The sequence below is a fragment of the Carlito syrichta genome, unplaced genomic scaffold (assembly GCF_000164805.1).
Source record: "Carlito syrichta isolate Samal-C Ts95f unplaced genomic scaffold, Tarsius_syrichta-2.0.1 Scaffold309490, whole genome shotgun sequence".
NCBI classification, from domain to species: domain Eukaryota; kingdom Metazoa; phylum Chordata; class Mammalia; order Primates; family Tarsiidae; genus Carlito; species Carlito syrichta.
This window is the reverse complement of record NW_007253586.1, coordinates 30,025-48,286: the sequence shown is the minus strand read 5'-3', so window position 1 is coordinate 48,286 and position 18,262 is coordinate 30,025. Positions and strand designations below refer to the sequence as shown.

Below are 18,262 nucleotides of genomic sequence, written 5' to 3'. Positions count from 1 at the left end.
TGTTATTTTGTATATTTGTATTTTGGAATCTTGTTGATTGGTCTTGCTTGAGTTTTATACATTAGTTTTTAAAACTGCCTTTCCATAATAGTTAATGATCTTGAAATTCTGTTGCAAATTTTTTTTGATTATTCATTCATAGTTAAAAAAATTAAAAATTTTGCATATTTACAATTCCTTACAGGATTTCTGCTTTTTGCTTTCCACAAGAGCTGGAGGTCTAGGGATTAATTTAGCTTCTGCTGACACTGTTGTTATATTTGATTCTGACTGGAATCCACAAAATGATCTTCAGGCACAGGCTAGAGCCCATCGAATTGGGCAAAAGAAGCAGGTATTTTTTACTTTCTATTATTTTGCTGTTTTAGAATTTTATTTTTTTCATGATTAGTGTTTAGATGCAATTTTGGATTAGTCTTCAAAGATTTCATTGGCAGATTACTGGAACACAGTCGTATTCTATTTAATACATAGGGTACTGAGAAATATTGTTTACCGAAATCACCTGGAAAGTCTGACAGACTTGTGATAATTGCCTAGATAGGATTATGTACTGTGTTGATATTAAATACTGTTTGTCATTGTAGAATGCAGTGATCTTCATTTAATATAAAAACTTTAAAATATCTTTGCATATTTTCACTTGAAAAGGAGTTTGGATATTACATTGCTCTTTTCTCTCAGCCTGTATTTTGTCCACGTGCTTATAAGAGTCTCCGACACATAAAAGCCAGTTCCAGTTTATAATTTTTGTATAACAATCTGGCATTTATAACAAAATATCCCTAAATAGTGAAAATATTCTCACACAGAACCTCTAATCTAGAGAAATAGAGAAAATGTACCACACATCAATTCTTTTCAATTTTGAAAAATTTTGTTTAATATCAAGGCTTCTTTATTAATTAGGGGAATGGTTCATAGAATTTTGCATTACACATCATCAGAATTGAGGGAACAAATATTGTCAGAAATTTACCTTCCTTCCTTTTTTCCCAGCTAAATCATAATTTAAAAATTATGATCATTTAAAAAAAATTTTTAAATCTTCTAAAATACTTTCAAAATAGTCTGTTCAGTTGAAGAACTTCAGCTTAGTCTTACATATATTTTTATCTTATTTATGTATATTTTGATATATGTATTGATTATTTTGCTTATTCTTATAAATATTTTGATTTTCATTTTGCTTTTGACCAGTGAAAACTTCGTGTGGGATGAGCTTCAGTCTATGTTTGAACACTTCAAGTTAGTGAAGCAAAATTCTTTTTGCTGCAATTTGTTTATTTGTGCATGTTATTTTTATAGGTGAATATTTATCGCCTAGTAACAAAGGGATCAGTTGAAGAAGATATTCTTGAAAGGGCCAAAAAGAAAATGGTTTTAGATCATCTTGTGATTCAAAGAATGGACACAACTGGGAAGACAGTACTGCACACAGGTTCTGCCCCATCAAGGTGGTTACTCCATTATTTTTTTAAAATGCCATTTTAGAGTCACTCTAAATGTATTTTTCTGACTTGTTACATTACTCTAAGAGATCATTGAAGTAGTGGATTTAATGTTGTAATTTTTGTATTTTTAAAGACATAGGACTAATTTCTATGGTTATACGTATATTCACATTCAATATCTGGTTTCACCACTATAGATTTGTAATTTTAGGGGAAAGTGCTTTAACTTTTTTGCTTCAACTTCCTTAGTTTTAAAATTAAGTATACTAATAATGCATCCATCTACTTTTCTCATTTAACTGTTAGGTGATTATGTCAAAAATTAATAAAAATGCAAAGTAGATGTTATTTTTTAACTATTAATGTTAAGTATTTTTATTTGTCTTTTCTATTTTTAGTTCTACTCCTTTCAATAAGGAAGAGTTGTCAGCCATTTTAAAGTTTGGTGCTGAGGAGCTTTTTAAGGAACCTGAAGGAGAAGAGCAAGAACCCCAGGTTAAAAAAAAAACTAAAACAAAACCTTGTCTCAGAAAATGTGTCATGTATTTGATAGGAGAGAATGATTCAAATGTATTTAAAATAAAGATTTTCTTCTAATTATAGGAAATGGATATAGATGAGATCTTGAAGAGAGCTGAAACTCATGAAAATGAACCAGGTCCTTTAACTGTAGGAGATGAATTGCTTTCCCAGTTCAAGGTACATTTCTTTTTAATTTTTGATAATTAGATAAATTGAGAGATGATTGAGTTGTTGTCATGTAGTCTTTTTATTCTTTCTTTAAGCATAATCTGCAAGATTGTTTTTGTCTTAAAGTTTGCTGTTACATAAAAAATTCTTTTCCTTGTTCAGACAAACCAGTAGCGACCTGATTTGAAAGGGCCAAATCATTTATGAAGTTATATTTAGTTGGGTGGGAATAGCTATTTCCTAATTAACACCTAGGATAGTGCTTGACTAATGGAATGTTCTCAAATACTTGGGTAAATAAATAAATGAGTGTGATCTCTTATTTGGATTTCCATAACTGAAGACCTTAGCTGGTTTTTTATTGGAGCAGTTCTTGACATCAGATTAACACTTAAGAATTACCACAAATAAAAATAACTCAAATCAATTAGACGAAATAAGCTACTATGTATTAATACTTGTAAATATTCCCGGTTTGCCAAGGGTCAGGATTGCAAGGGGTCTTAAAGCAACATAAGTCAGCTGACCTCATAGAGTAAGTTGAGTGCCATTTGTTTAAAGAAACAGGTTTTTCTATATCTTAGCCATTTTCTATGAACTGAGGTTTCAAAGGATCAATTTAATTCATATCATTTATTCATTCAAATTTGGGTACACAGAAGTGAATAAAAACTTCTATAATTTTAATGAATCTGGCTGCTGTGTGTAAGATATACTGTAGTGGGGCAAGAACTGAAACAGGAAAATGAGTTTGAAGACTTCATTAATCCTTGTGAGAGTGAAGTTTTCTGAACTGACACTGTGGGCACTGTCTAATTAACTCTTTTTTCTTATATATTAAATTATACTATTTGCATTTATTTTGACTAATTGGTAGTTTGAAAAAACTGATAACTAGAGTAAATACAGGTTATTTTTTATACTTCGAGTTGCTTTAAGGTTATCATATTTATTTTATTTTTATTCTATTATTTTTTTGAGTTGGAGTCTCACCCTGTCGCCCAGACTGGAGTGCAGTGGCCGCTCCCAGCCACCGCAGTCTTGACCTGCTGGGCTCTGGCAATCCTTCCGCCTCAGCCTTCCAAGTAGCTGGAACTACAGGCGTGCGCTACCACGCCCAGCTAATTTTTTGATTGATTGTAGAGATGAGGTCTTGCCAAGTTGCCCAGGTGGGTCTCAAACCCGTGGGCTCAGGCAATCCACTCACCTCAGCCTCCCAAGGCGCGGGATTACAGGCTGAGCCACCAAGCCCGGCTAGGTTATCATATTTAAATCACAGAGAAAATAAAATAAACATTGTATTTTCAGACTTATTCCTCGTGTGGGATAAGTATAGTTTTTTTTTATTTTTGTCTTTATCCAGTTATTCACAAGTGTTAATGTACTCATGTTGGTAGTTTTAATGAGTGCTTTCTGTGTACCAGCTTCTGCAGTGTCTTAAATGTGTTGTCTTAGTTCTTCCTCACAAAATTTGTGTGCTGTTACTATCCCTTTTTTTAGAGATGAGGAAACTGGGGCTTGGGGAGCTGAAACTATTAGTCAGAGATCTCAAAGAATTCCATGTATCTGCCAGTAGCTCTTTAGGTACTGTTTTTATTTTCATAAAAATACTATCTTTAGATTGTTCTACAACATTTGATGCATTGACCACCGATGAACTGGTCTGGGAATTCCAGCAGATTATTTAGCATGTTAATAACATATTTTTTTGTTTTTCTGTTAACTGCTTCTAGTTCTTTTGTAATAATTATGTTCAACAGTAAGGTAAAAGTAGGAGAAGGATTCTTAGACGTCATTTGGTTTGCTCCACCTTGCCATAATGAAGAAATATATTTAGATTGTTTAGCATTCCCTATTTATTTTAGTCAATAGTCATACTCATTATCCTGAAGGTCTTTAGTTTTTATTATCATATTCTGCCATAACACTTTCTCTCCCTTTAAAAAGAAATATATAATTTAAGGATACATTTCCTATAATAGTTATTCTCTTAAAATTCTGGAATTTATCAGGTTGCCAACTTTTCAAATATGGATGAGGATGACATTGAGTTGGAACCTGAAAGAAATTCAAAGAATTGGGAGGAAATCATTCCAGAAGATCAAAGAAGACGATTAGAAGAAGAAGAAAGACAGAAAGAACTTGAAGAAATTTATATGCTCCCAAGAATGAGAAATTGTGCAAAACAGGTGACTTTGTAATTTAAGAAATATTTCTATAGTGTAAGAGTATTCACCTTGGATGGATTTTTGTTTGTGTGAGATATTGGTCCTTAGTTTTTCTTTGTAATGTCTTTGATTTGATAATGTTTGCTTCATACAATGAGCTTAAAATATTTCCTTCTATTTTTGAGAATACTTTGTGTAAAGATGGGATTATTTCTTTAATGTTTGGAGTATTTGTCAGGGAAACCATGTAAGTCTGGAGTTTTCTTTCTAGGAAGATTCTTAACTAACTTCAGTTTCTTTTATAGTTATTCAGGATATCTATTTCTTTTTGAGAGAGTTTGGTATTTTGTTTCTTTTGAGGAATTTGTCCATTTTATCTAGGTTGTTGAAATTTATGAACATAAAGTTATTCATAATCTTTACTATTATTTTAGTGTTTGTAGGATATTTAGTGATGCCCCTCTTTCATTCCTAATTTTGGTAATTTTTTTCTTGGTCATTCTAGTTAGAGGTTATCAATTTTATTCATCTTTTGAAAGAACCAGCTTTTGGTTTCATCTATTTTTTATTTTTAAGTACATGAATTTCTGCTTTCTTTCCTTCTTGCTTTTGGTTTAATTTACTCTTTTTTTTTTTTTAAGTTTCTTATGGTACAGATTTAGATGTAGAAATGAGATCTGTCTTTTCTCATTTACATTTAATGCTACAAACTTTTCTTTAAGCGGTGCTTTTTTGGAGTTTTTCCAATCTGTTTTCTAGTTTCCTTCATTTTGAAATATTTTATAATTTCTAATTCTGTCATGGTCAGAGAGTGTACTTTGTGTAATTTGAATTTTTAAAAATGTGTTGATACTTATTTTGTGTTCCAAATAAATAAATAAATACCACATTTTTAATTATGCTAAGTGTCGTGCTAAGCTGTATTGGGTCCTTCGCTAAAAGGGAAAAACTCTAATATCACATTTCTTTTTCGATTAACATATAGTTTTTAGAATATTGCATTGCAAGATTGTGTGTCTTGATTACTGAGTCTTTTGGTGCCCCCTTAAATTTTGAGACTGAGCCAAATGAGAGATGTGCCCCACTCTAGTCCCTACTCTGCTACCATTCCCCCAAGAGTAGAAGTTTTTGAGTTTTTAATTTTCTCCCCTGCTCCTCACAACCATATAGATCTAAATACTGTGCTTCATACTTGAGTTAGCTTTCAGCATATTAAGGGTTCAGGAATATGTACCAAAGCTTTAGAAAAACTTCACTGAAAATATCTTTCGATGTATCTCATTAAAACTAATAGATGTTACAAACAGCCTTTTATGTGTGTTCAACTGGCTTTTTTTTTCTTTCAAATATCTGATTCTAACCTAGTTAGAATACAGTACATGGATATTAAGGTGAACAGAAAAAAAGGACAGGTAATCTGTCCACTTACAGATGTGACTAGTAATAATATTGTTGCAGTGTACATCATTCAAATTTTTTAAATGCATATCATTTTCCAAATTAAATTGAAATCATTAACTTAGAATTTATTTTCTTCCTTTTGACAGTATATCTTGAATGTTAATTAGTCTACAAGCCCGTTTTTTAATGCGGTCTCAGCATTCTATTGTATATATTACTTGAATGGTCTCTTTGACAAATATTTTGATTATTTGTAGTCTTTTTTTTTTTTTTTTTTTTTTTTTGAGTTGGAGTCTCACTGTGTCGCCCAGGCTGGAGTGCAGTGATACACTCATGACTATCCCAGCGATGACCTGCTGGGCTCAGGGCATCCTTCCGCCTCCACCTTCCAAGTAGCAGTAACTATGGACACTGCTACCACGCCCAGCTAATGTAGTTTTCTATTTTGATGTAAACGACTACCGGTCAATGTTCCTTCACATTTGTGCTGGTCTCAGAGAAAGTGCCTAGAAGTTAGGTTGCTGGATCAGTAAAATGATAGTTTTTAAGGCTTTTGATATAATATTGCCAAATTACATTCTAAGTTAAAATACCCACCAGATGTGTGTGAATCTTTTTGTATTGTTACCAGTGTTGGCTATTGTTGCTCATTTTGTGTTAGTCAAGTTGCTAGATTAAGAATTGAATTTCATTGTTACTTTAATTTGCATTTTAAAAATTACCAGTGAGAGGATATTTTTTCACTTGATAAATTGCTTGTTAACCTTTCTCATATTTTTACAAAGAGACTATAGTTATTTTCTTGTTGATTTATAAGAGTGCTGTACATATTAGGGTTATTAATAACTTTTTGTCATTAACATGCTATAATTTTCTCTGCTGTTTGCCTTTTAGTTTTGTTTATAGAATTTTTTTGTTGTTGTTGTTGAGTTGGAGTCTCACTCTGTTGCCCAGACTGGAGTGCAGTGGCCACTCCCGGCCACTGCAGCCACGACCTGCTGGGCTTAGGTGATCCTTCCGCCTCAGCCTTCCAAGTAGCTGGAACTACAGGTGCGCGCTACCACGCCCAGCTAATTTTTGATTTATTGTAAAGATGAGGTCTTGCCAAGTTGCCCAGGCGGGTCGTGAACCTGCGGGCTCAGGCAATCCAAGCGAGGGATATAGAATATTTTTGATAAATAGAATAAAACTTTTAAAATTCTGACAGTCTTTTATAGTGTTTTTCTCTGCTCTTAAGATGTAGACTTTTTTTGCACTAAACGGGTAAATTTTTGTTTTCAAATTTCAGATTAGTTTCAATGGAAGTGAAGGGAGGCGCAGTAGAAATAGGAGATACTCTGGATCTGATAGTGATTCAATCTCAGAAAGGAAAAGGCCAAAGAAACGTGGAAGACCTCGGACTATCCCTCGGGAGAATATTAAAGGATTTAGTGATGCAGAAATTAGGCGGTAAGACAATATAAGACCATTTTTGCTTCAACTTGGTTTTATTAGAGGGTGAAACGAAACTATAAAAATATCATATTTTTTAAAAATTGCGATGAAGATTTAGAGGAAGCAAGTATATAGTATTGGGTAGGAATAGAGAATTTCTACTTTGGGGTATATTCTATAACTGACAAAAACCAAGTTTGGTATCTAATCTTTGCATGTTATTTAGTGCTATACTGTTTAGACTACCTAAAGCTTTTGATTTTTATTAATGTGGCTCAGAATAGTTGTTCTTTTTAATAATAAAGGTATATTTTATATTAGATTTATTTATTAAAAATTCTCACTGCATTTGTGACTCCTAGCATTATTAATTTTTGTAAGAATAATTCAGTAGTACATTCTTAACCCTGAGATTTCCCTTTTGAAAGTAACCACATTAAAGGCATTTCTGATATGTCCAAGTAGAAATTGAGGTGAGGTACTGTTGGCCACGCAGGATAAGTTGTAGCTTCCATTTAAAATAATGTTTTTATGTACACATTTAAGGGGAATGGAATAACAGCTTTTGGTTTATGTAATAGTTTTGCATGTGAAATTTATAAAAATGTTCATTTTTTTATTTTGAGAGTTTTGTTTCCTTTATGCCATTGTAACTCTTTTCTTTAAAAATCAGTGACCTGATAAAATTCTTTCTCATTTTTTCTGCCTAAATTGTTAGCTATTTTTAAAAGGATATTTTTATGACCACCTGATTTGCTGGAATTTCTGTCTTTAGTTGAAGAAACATTTCAACTTCTACTTTTTCTGAGTATTTTTCCTCATCTATCAACCACTTAAGTGACTTTCCTGTGTAACTTTTTTAATTTTCAAGTTGTTGGTATAATACCACACATCTGAATTAAAGCTATTCAGTACATTTTTATGAGCACTTGGAATGTGAGAAGGTGTACTATGATTTATAGTTATTCTGGAGATACTTCCTGTGGTAGCTTTGAACCTTTTTTGTCTTTTCAAAATAATAAAGTAACTTCTAAGATAAAATTTAACTTATGTTCTATTTATACTGACATCTAAATATCATCCTGGGTGTTAAAAATATGTCTTGTCTTGATACATCTTAATGTTGTAACGTTTTTGTTTATAGCATAGCTTATTCATTTTTGTTAGTAACAGTACCTTAAAGTAATTTTTACACTAACAGATATTTCTTATTTCTTTTTTTTTTTTTTCCTTCTTTATTTTAAAGATATGGAGTACAATTCAGGGTTAGGGTTACAAGTGTTTATTAGTTAGGTATCCTAGTTGATGAGATGTGTCCCTCCCTCCCCTGGCAGTTTCCCTCAACTGTCAGTCCCATCCCTTTTCTTATTTCTATATACATTATAAATATATATTTTTTCTTAATGAATAGTGAACCACACATTTAACCCAAACTATTATTTTTCTGTTAGGTTTATCAAGAGCTATAAGAAATTTGGTGGCCCTCTGGAAAGGTAAATAAATTTGTCATCCAATTATGGAATATATTACATGATGTCATCTATATTTATTGCAGTAGCATTCAGTTTGGCTTTGTTAAATTTGCTTTTAATAGTCATTTGCAAAATCTGTGGAAAGCAAATTTCAGATTGATTTTTTAAAACTATTTTTGTACTATCCTTTCTAGTCTCTAAAATCTCCTTACCTGCAAATGAAGTTATCTATAAAATACATGTTTAAATTGCAATTTTATTGTCATAAAATTCTTGTTTTTATGACCATAAGCTACTTTTTACAAACTTTGTATCATTTGTCATCAATACCTTATAAAGTAGCAGGGACTGAGTAGCTAGCATAGCTTTCTGACCTAACTAGGGAAATTATTTTTTCTAACAAGGGAAATTTTATTTTTCCCTAATTATGTCCTCTTATCATACAAACTATTAAAATACAAATTGTTAAGACAGCTTTTGAAGTCATCAGTTGAGCGCAATAATTGCTGGTGATTGGATTGGAATATTTTTGCCCTTTATTGTGACCATCCCACCATCTGAATGTAAAGTGGCAAAGAATCAGATTAGTTAATTCTATTTTATCTTTAAAAAAAAAAACTCTTAAACATGTTTATTTTGAGATGACTTGCTTAAAATACAGAGAAATACCTGCATAATATTTTAGATGATGAAAAATGCCTTGAACACTAGTTTCTTATGTTAGCTGTTCAGTGCATAGTAATAAAAATCATAGAACTATACTCTTACCCTTTTCATTTAACATAAAGCTTTACCTCTTCCTTTTGAACTTCTAAAAATTTGACCAATAGTGCCTTTGGGAGGCTGAGGTGAGTGGATTGCCTGAGCCCGTGGGTTCGGGACCCGCCTGGGCAACTTGGTGAGACCTCATCTCTACAATATATCAAAAATTAGCCGGGTGTGGTAGCGCGCGCCTGTAGTTCCAGCTACTTGGAAGGCTGAGGCGGAAGGATCGCCGGAGCCCAGCAGGTCGAGGTTGCGGTGGCCGGGAGCGGCCACTGCACTCCAGTCTGGGTGACAGAGTGAGACTCCAACTCAAAAAAAAAAGTTTTTACAGAATTGGTTTATAGTCTTCCATTTGCTCTATGATGAATTAATTAAATTTACTGTTACCTTTGAGTAGATAAATGAATTTTTTTCTGCCAAATCATCCTGGTTTTCATGTATTTCATGCCAATTATATGAATTAGAATTTATAGAGCATTCAGTAGACATTTAGATCTTGAAATAGAGTGAAGCTTAGTTAATCTTAAAATGGCACTTCTTCATTTAACATATATACCTGAAAATTGTACCGTTTTGTTACAGATTAGATGCAATTGCTCGAGATGCTGAATTAGTTGATAAGTCAGAAACAGACCTTAGACGCCTAGGAGAATTGGTTCATAATGGTTGCATTAAAGCTTTAAAGGATAGTTCTTCAGCAACAGAACGAACAGGTAACATTAAAATGAGAGTGTTTAAAAGAAGTAAATAAATGAAAGCTTCAAAATATTCTTTTATTGAGTTAGTTATTATATCTCAGATTACCTATTCATCAGTCTCAAAAGATCCTTTACAAAACAAAGCAAGATTATTCTTGGTAATAGAAGATAGAGAATAGAATTGCAGTTGTGAAAACAGTAGAATCTGTTCTTTAGATTCTTGTATATTCTGCTGGGATGTAAAGTCAGAAATTATTGTTAGTTGTACTTTTTTTTTAGTAAAAATGAGTGGGAATGGATAAAGTGATACTGATTTTTGAGACATAATTATTTTGTTATCCTTATTTTGCTATTTACCTACCTGAATAAAAATATTTAAATAAGATTTAGTTATCAAATATACTAAAAAATCATGCTAGAACTCTTTAGACAGTACTAATAGATTAATCCATCTGGTGTAATTGATAAAATAACTAGGAAATACTTTTCGTGAGGCCCAGATCTGCTAAATTACAGTCACTAGTGTGTTTATAAGGGTGTGTGTATGTGTGTGTGTATGCATATAGAGAGAGGAAAATTTAAGATTTGTCAGTGATTTCTTCCTTAATAATATAAAGAATACTCGTTAATATAAGTAATAGCATATGTTGCTTTGTGTTTTATAGAATTATGTTTTATAGTTTTTTAATACTCTTTTTTTAAAAAAATCAAGGTGGTAGACTTGGAAAAGTGAAGGGTCCAACATTCCGAATATCAGGAGTACAGGTGAATGCCAAGCTGGTCATCTCCCATGAAGAGGAATTAATACCTTTGCACAAATCCATTCCTTCAGATCCAGAAGAAAGAAAGCAGTGAGTTACTTTCTCCATTGTAAAATGTTTGTGATTATTCAGTAATTGCAAAATGAATGTGTTAAATTTTCACAGTGTTACCGGCTAGTTTTGAAGAACATTTTTTTAAAAATTGACCATAGCATTTTGAAGTTCTAATGACATGTTTTTTCAAAATTAATTTTTTAAAATAAGGCATTTATAAAATTAACAGTACTTATTAACTTTAATGCCAGGTATACTATCCCATGTCACACGAAGGCAGCTCATTTTGATATAGACTGGGGCAAAGAAGATGACTCCAATTTGTTAATTGGTATCTATGAGTATGGATATGGAAGCTGGGAAATGATTAAAATGGATCCTGACCTCAGTCTAACACACAAGGTACTCATCTAATAACTTATTGATTCTATTGACCACTAATGTTGAATTTAATTTATTCTAAGTTTTACTTTTAAAATATTTTGGCAATAAACTTAAGTGGGAATCAGAATCCAAGGCCCTAGCTATTTGTATGACCTTGGCATCATTAGAAGCTCCATTTTCTGAAAGGATTGAATTTAATGGTAAGAAATTTCACTTCACCTCTGAAGTCATTAAGGCATTAGATATGTGTATTTTCAAATCATTGGGTTAAAAGTAAATCATTTCCCCTGCTCCAAGCCTACCATCATTTTTTAAAAATATATTTTCTTTTTGATTACTTTGGGAGCACATCTGGTAATTTGATACATGCATGCAATGTGTAACGATCAAATCAGAGTGATTGCGATATTCATCACCTTAAATATTTATTCTTTTTTTAATGCTAGGAACAGTCATGTCGCTTTTTTTTAGTAGCTATTTTGAAATGTCCAGTTGGTTATTGTTTAGTAACTATAATCTCCCTACTGATTATTGAACACTAGATCTTATTTCTTCTAACTATTTTCGTACCAATTCATCATTAGCTTATTATTCAAAAAAAGACAAAAAAAAGGATTTCTCAAATCTTATAATTTTCTTTAAACATCAGTGTTTAGTATTTTTGGTGATTTGGATCTACTGTTCTAACTAAAATCATTTCTTTGCCTGGAATGGAAAACACTGGAATAATTTTCTTATTTGTCTTATTTTTACTTCTGCACTGACAAATGGGAACTTTTAGATATTGGTATTGTTTCTTTGGTTCTTTGTTTTTATTCAAAGTCTCACTCTGTTACCCGACTTGAGTACAGTGGCAAGATCATGGCTCAGCGCAATCTCAATATCCTGGGCTCATGCAATTCTCCCACCTTAGTCTCCTAAGTAGCTGGGATTACAGCCGTGTGCCACCATGCCCGGCTAATTCTTCTTTTTTTGCAGAGATGAGGTCTCACTATGTTGCCTAGGCTGGTCTCGAACTCCTGGCTTAAGTCATCGTCCCACCTCGGTTTCCCAAAGTACTGGGATTACAGGCCTTATCCATCGAATAAGTAGTCGAGATTCTCACTGTAAAAGTTTCCTCTCAGGAATGCTTTGGGTCAACTTCTAGAAAGTTGGTACCTTGTATTTTAGGAATTTTGGGCTACATTTTGTACACACACACGCACACACACACACACACCCAAATTTTTTATACATTATATATGTAGGTAAGGATAATGAACATTTAATAACTGGATAATAAATATATTTTTATATATTTGAAATAAATTTATAACCTCATACTTCCTGTTTTCATTTTGAAAGGTAACAACATGATGAATTTTTTTTAAAGGCATATTTGTTTAGAATTCATTCCCAGGGGAATTATATCTTTGACTCTGGCATAGATATGCAAAACAGTATATTTTGCATTGGGTTGTTTATACCTGTAAATAATAAGAATTTTAACTTTTAGTGATATATATATTTCCACATAGGTAAGCAATTTTTAGCCAGTAAATTTCTTTATTTATTAAAGACAATTTGAAAAAAATAATTAAAAAAAATTTTTTTCAGATTCTTCCAGATGATCCTGATAAAAAACCACAAGCAAAACAATTGCAGACACGGGCAGACTACCTCATCAAATTACTTAGTAAAGATCTTGCAAGAAAAGAAGCTCAAAGACTTTCTGGTGCAGTAAGTTAAAACTCAGATGTGTAAAATCATTTTGCTTTTTATAAGATAAATGTAGTTTACATGACCACAGTAAACATCTGTAGTCAATATGAGCTTATATAAATGGATTTTTCTGTAATTAAGTAGTTTTATTTGATGTTACCGCATTCAAATTTTCCCTTAAATTATCTCAGCATACATGTTAAAACTGATGAATTATATCTTTTAAAATTAGGATTCTGTCTTTTTCTAGTTTTCGAGAGGGTGGGAGAAAACTTGTTTAGAGTGTAGGATACTTTTTGAGAAGTAAAACCTGCATTACTGTTGTATTTTGAGGCATTGGTGAGCTTAAGACACAGTATCAAAGATGGTACAACTTACTGAAAAGTGGGAAAAAGACATCAGAAGGGGAGGTAATTGGAAACTTAAAGCAACTTTTAAAAGTTGACCTATGACCACAATGTCAGTTACTTCCTGTATAACATTAGAAATCATTTCTGTACTGTCTCTGGAAACACTGAAGTTAATTAGACATGATAAAATCTAAGAGAGTAAAAAGTTTGTTTCTACTACTTTTTTTAAAGGCATAATTATAATTGGTTAATATTTATTATTCACATTCAGTTATATCACCATTATTGACTTCCTAAGATTGGTGCAGCTTATTACCAACAGATTAAGTGTTGACAAGGAACATGTATTCTAGCTGTTAGGCTTAATATTTATGAAGTGTTTAAAAATCTGTTGAGTTGGTTAAAATAAAAAAAATTATTTTTAGGGCGGTTCAAAGAGGAGAAAAGCAAGAGCTAAGAAGAATAAAGCAATGAAGTCTATAAAAGTTAAAGAAGAAATAAAGAGTGATTCTTCTCCACTGCCTTCAGATAAGTCTGATGAAGATGATGAAAAGGTAAGAATACATTTTAGAATAGCAACCTTTTCTGTGGAAAGGAAATGTGGCATATTTTTGTATACTTTACATTTAAAATTTGAACTAAGGACAGAAACTTTACTTTTGGGAACTGAAGTTTTGTGTGTATTTTATTTAAATAACTCATAACATAGGCCTATTTATAGAACAGAATTCTACCTATACAATAGATATTATGTATCACTAGACACCTAGAGCAAGGGTCCTTCCTTTTCAAACATTTGCCAATTAAATGAGCTTCTGTCTCCTTTAATTTTATTATGAATTTGAATGGGACTAGCTTCCCTTAGTTTATAGGAAAGTAAAAATTGCATGTATCATTAGAAAGGGGGATTCTGAGTTATCTCTTTCAGAATCTACATACATGCAATTCATAGTTATGCAAAGAAAAACTAGTTTTTGTCAAAATTTGGTTAGTAATACATTGGCCATACTTGCACTTTCTAGGATGAGATCACTTCTGTGAAACATCCAAATAAAAAAATTAAAACAGAAAGAGACAGTGAAGAAAAACCTGAGCCAGATGTTTGTATAAAGGAGGAACCAGAAGAAAAGAGGGAAGCAAAAGAGAAGGAGAATAAAAGAGAACTTAAAAGGGAGATAAAAGAAAAAGAGGATAAGAAAGATATAAAGGAAAAAGATAATAAAGAAAAAAGAGAAAACAAAGTAAAAGAAGCTAAACAGAAAGAAAAAGACATAAAGGAAGAAAAGGTATGCAAATCATAATGTAAAATTTAGAAAAGACAATCAGCATATTTATATTTTAGGAGAATTCATTGCATATCTGCCCATATTAGTCTTAATAACTGAGTTATTCAAAAGTATGTGTGGGTATGTAGTAGAGGAGAAAAGCACATAGGTTTGAATACCTTTTTAGTCTTACCTTCAGGGTAACATCACACAGTAGGTTTTTTTTTTGGTTTCCCCAAATAAAATTGGGAAAAGAACAAAATAGATAAAAATATTCAGTGATAATGAGCACTTGTAGAGTAAAATGAGACAGTAATTGTTTTCTGAAAGTGGTAATCATTTTGCCTTTGTTGTTGTTATTGGCTTTTTGTTTTTATGTTATTTTCTCTTTTTCTTCAGTTGGGTGAATCTAAGTCTGATGGTAAGGAAAGATCCAAGAAATTTTCAGCATCAGATGCTCCAGTTCATATCACTGCAAGTGGTGAACCAGTTCCCATATCTGAAGAATCTGAAGAGCTAGATCAGAAGACATTCAGTATTGTAAGCAGTAGATTTTTTGATTATTAGTATTAATTTATGTAATGTTTTATTTAAATTGTAGTTTTATCATTAACTGCTTTTAATTTAAAACTATTTGAATTTGATATTATTGCAGTTGAGATCAATAAAGGTAATAGATTTAAATTTCAAAAGGTGTCTAAAATTTAGAATTAGCTTGAAAAATCTTTCTAATAAAGACTTTATTGAGAGAGGTTTAATGAATATGCAAAGTGAACTTTTTTCCTTCAGCTTTTGGATTTTAAACTTTAATTCCTGAGTCTATTATATATATATATTTGTAAAACAGTGCTGCTTATCTGTGGTGAAGGACTAGTCTTTTTCCCCAGCTTTTATAGATCAGTATTTTTTAGAAAATACAATAGGAGTGAAACATTTCACCAGAAAAGGGAAATCAGAAAACTTGATAGAAAAAACATAAGCCCAAATGTTTTATTACTCGATTCAGTAGTCATAGGATTGTACTGTCAAATTGCTATAAAAGTTTCTGGCACTCAGTTTCTGTGCCTAATGGCACAGGTTCATGGACCACACTTTGAATGAGTATCTCTGGTCTAAGATATGTTAGTGTTGCATGCTGTCATGCTTTTATGCTTCTCAAAGTAAGGGAGAAACCATCCTTGTCTTTTTCTAAAGGGTCTATCTACTGAATATAATAAAGAACTCATAAAATGGTCTCAACTGTGAAATTACTTAGTATAAATTTTGTAGAAAACTTTATAGTGAGGATGCAGTGTGGGGAAACAGTATACATATGGTTGATAATATCGACTCGAGTCAGAATGCTACTGTTTGGAAAGTAAGTATGAAGAGTAGATGAATTGGTACATGTACAGTTTCCTATCTAGAATAGTGTTCTCTTTAGAAAAGCTCAGAAAGCTCAAAAATTGGTAGAGATTGTGGTAGAGGTTGTTGTTCCTGAATTCAGACTTGCTAAGCAGATTGATCAAGACTGAAAAAGTCCAAATGCAGAGCAAAACCAGGAAGGAATGATAATTTTAGAGAAAAAGGGACTGAGTGATATGAGACAGATATGGAATTTTCAGAGCTTGAACTAGAGCTAATAAAAGTTTCATTGCAGTTTAATTACAGGTTACAGCTGCAGGAAACATTTATAATCTGATAGATACAGGTATCATAAATGACATAAATATATCCTAATTGTACACAAATTTATACAAATATATATTCATATATTTTATCTTTAGAGAGTTCTAGACTGAATCGTCTATACTAGTTTGAACCGTTAACATACTTCAGGTACTTGTTAGACTTGGGTGTAAATTTAAGTCAGTTTTATCACTAGTATTAATCAGATGATATACGTGTAAGATAGAAATTTTCATCTTCTAAAATTATGTTTTTTTACCCACTATGTCACTCTAGGTTCCCAGCTCACTCTCTTGTTCCAAAGAAGAACTCTTTGGCACCTGACTAGAGAGTGTTGATTTAGTGACCCCATTGATTAATTCCCTGCTGATTCCTTGACATGTTCTAATATAGCTTTAAGTCACTCCTTAAATATAATAGTTCCTACCACAGTCCTTTTGTTCTTCCCACTTTTAACTGTTGACATTCTCTGATTTCTGGAAATATCGGGAACGTTCAAAGATGCTCTTGCTCCTGTCTTTCATCTTATTTACTTGAACCACATGTGTTATCTTGGGACTTCCATTTTTATTGTCTTTTTCAGGTTCACAGGCTAGGATTCCTTTTTAAGAATGACCTTTCTATTTGTGAACTAGATCTTAACCTAGCCTTCCTATCCATTTTCTATTGACTTCCTTATCCATTCCATATTGTGTGGGAGTGGAGGAGGTGATATTATCTGGTTTTGTTTTTTTTTTGAGGTGAAAACATTAAACTCTTGAGTACTTCCCTACTCTACCTGCTCTATTTCTGAGTTAGGAGAAATTACAACTCTTACTCTTTTCTTTGCCCCATTTCCTCTTTAACCTTCTGGCTTTTCCATGTAACTGCTGAAAAATTTCTCATGTGTCCAATGCATGAATTTCCTCTCCATTAGTCTTTGTATGGATTTTTGTGTATTATGAGGATGAAGAATAAAATGGTTTTACAAACGTGGACTCTGAAGCCAGACTTTTTGGATTTGCATAGAATTTTACCCCTATGTAAGAAGTTCCATTTTATTTGGGAGTAGCTCTGAATATTAAGAAATTCAGTGGCCATTTATCAGTCTTCATTCTCAACATCTTTTTTTAAAAAATTTTTTTTTATTTTAAAGATGTGTGGTACAATTCAGGGTTAGGTGTATAAATGTTCATTATGTTGATGAGTTTAGCCCCCCGCCCCCACTCCGAGCAGTTTCTCACTACTGCCAGTCCTTATAGTATTACAATGATTGTTCAAGGTCTGCTTATGAGTGAGAGCATGTGATACTCAGTTCTTTGTTTATGTGATGTATCACTCAGTATTACAGACTCTCTAAGTTCATTCAAGTTGCTGTGAAGTTCATTATTTTGTCCTTCTTTATGACTGCGTAATATTCCATCATGCATATGTACCACATTCTTTTTTAATCCAGTCCTCTTTCAGTGGGCAGCATGGTTGGTTCCATCTTTTTGCTATTGTGAATAATGCTGCAGTAAACATACTTGTGCAGGTATCTTTTTCATAGAGTGATTCGAGTTCCTCCAGGTATATTCCCAGTAGGGAGATTGTGGGATCATATGGTAGGTCAGTTTTCAGATCTTTTAGGAATTGTCAAACTGTTTCTCACGGAGGTTGTATTAGTTTACACTCCCACCAGCAGTGTAGAAGTGTTCCCTTTTCCTTGCATCCTTTCCAGCATCTGTTGTTTTGTGAGTTTTTGATGATGGCCATCCTGGCTGGAGTTAGGTGGTATCTCAGTATGGTTTTAATTTGTACTTCTCTGATGACTAGTGAGGTTGAGCATTTTTTTATGTATCTATTGACTGTTCATATGTCTTCTTTTGAGAAGTATCTGTTCATATCTTTGCCCACTTTGTAATGGGTCTGTTTGTTTTTTTTCCTTTTGGCATGTTTGAGTTCCTTGTAGATCCTAGATGTAAGGCCTTTGTCAGACATACATTTGGCAGATATTTTTTCCCCTCCTGTCTCCCTGC

At 32.4% G+C, this 18,262-nt stretch overlaps 1 protein-coding gene across 2 annotated transcripts in view; it reads left to right on the top strand.

Moving 5' to 3' along the window:
• CHD1 (chromodomain helicase DNA binding protein 1) overlaps positions 1–18,262 on the top strand; it is a 72,893-nt gene that overhangs the window by 41,982 nt on the left and 12,649 nt on the right. The window contains exons 18-31 of one of the 2 annotated variants that reach the window (XM_021717251.1): positions 185–334; positions 1,309–1,457; positions 1,853–1,949; positions 2,058–2,153; positions 4,157–4,333; positions 7,002–7,162; positions 8,599–8,640; positions 9,967–10,097; positions 10,795–10,933; positions 11,149–11,299; positions 12,878–13,000; positions 13,758–13,886; positions 14,355–14,618; positions 14,997–15,137. In XM_021717251.1, coding sequence (XP_021572926.1) covers positions 185–334; positions 1,309–1,457; positions 1,853–1,949; positions 2,058–2,153; positions 4,157–4,333; positions 7,002–7,162; positions 8,599–8,640; positions 9,967–10,097; positions 10,795–10,933; positions 11,149–11,299; positions 12,878–13,000; positions 13,758–13,886; positions 14,355–14,618; positions 14,997–15,137 — 1,950 coding nt within the window. The remainder of the gene's footprint in view (positions 1–184; positions 335–1,308; positions 1,458–1,852; positions 1,950–2,057; positions 2,154–4,156; positions 4,334–7,001; positions 7,163–8,598; positions 8,641–9,966; positions 10,098–10,794; positions 10,934–11,148; positions 11,300–12,877; positions 13,001–13,757; positions 13,887–14,354; positions 14,619–14,996; positions 15,138–18,262) is intronic. The other variant, XM_008067367.2, reaches the window with a different exon arrangement.